Raw genomic sequence first — 221 nt, 5'->3', positions numbered from 1 at the left:
TCTCCATCTCCCGCTGTAGGCTTGTCCGACTTTGCTGCTGCTGCTGCTGCTGTTGCTGCTGCTGTTGCTGCTGCTGGTTGTTTCGCCTCCGCAGCTGCTGCTGCTGCTGCTTGAGCTTCTGCACTCCCCTAGAAGGGGGGTGGAGGCCTCCTGCTTCAGCAGCTGCAGCAGTTGCTGCGCTGCTCTGCTGCTGGGTTCCTTTCCTGTTGCTGCTGCTGCTT

General features: G+C 60.6%; 1 protein-coding gene across 1 annotated transcript in view; it reads right to left on the bottom strand.

The window, feature by feature from the left end:
• EMH_0016400 (uncharacterized protein) overlaps positions 1 to 221 on the bottom strand; it is a gene marked incomplete at both ends in the record, with an annotated part of 11,497 nt that overhangs the window by 239 nt on the left and 11,037 nt on the right. Inside the window, one exon of the mRNA XM_013500634.1 lies at positions 3 to 215. Coding sequence (XP_013356088.1) covers positions 3 to 215 — 213 coding nt within the window. The remainder of the gene's footprint in view (positions 1 to 2; positions 216 to 221) is intronic.

This window comes from Eimeria mitis, genomic scaffold, assembly GCF_000499745.2.
Source record: "Eimeria mitis Houghton genomic scaffold, Emh_scaff566, whole genome shotgun sequence".
Lineage (NCBI taxonomy): Eukaryota > Apicomplexa > Conoidasida > Eucoccidiorida > Eimeriidae > Eimeria > Eimeria mitis.
This window is presented reverse-complemented; position numbering and strand designations above follow the sequence as displayed.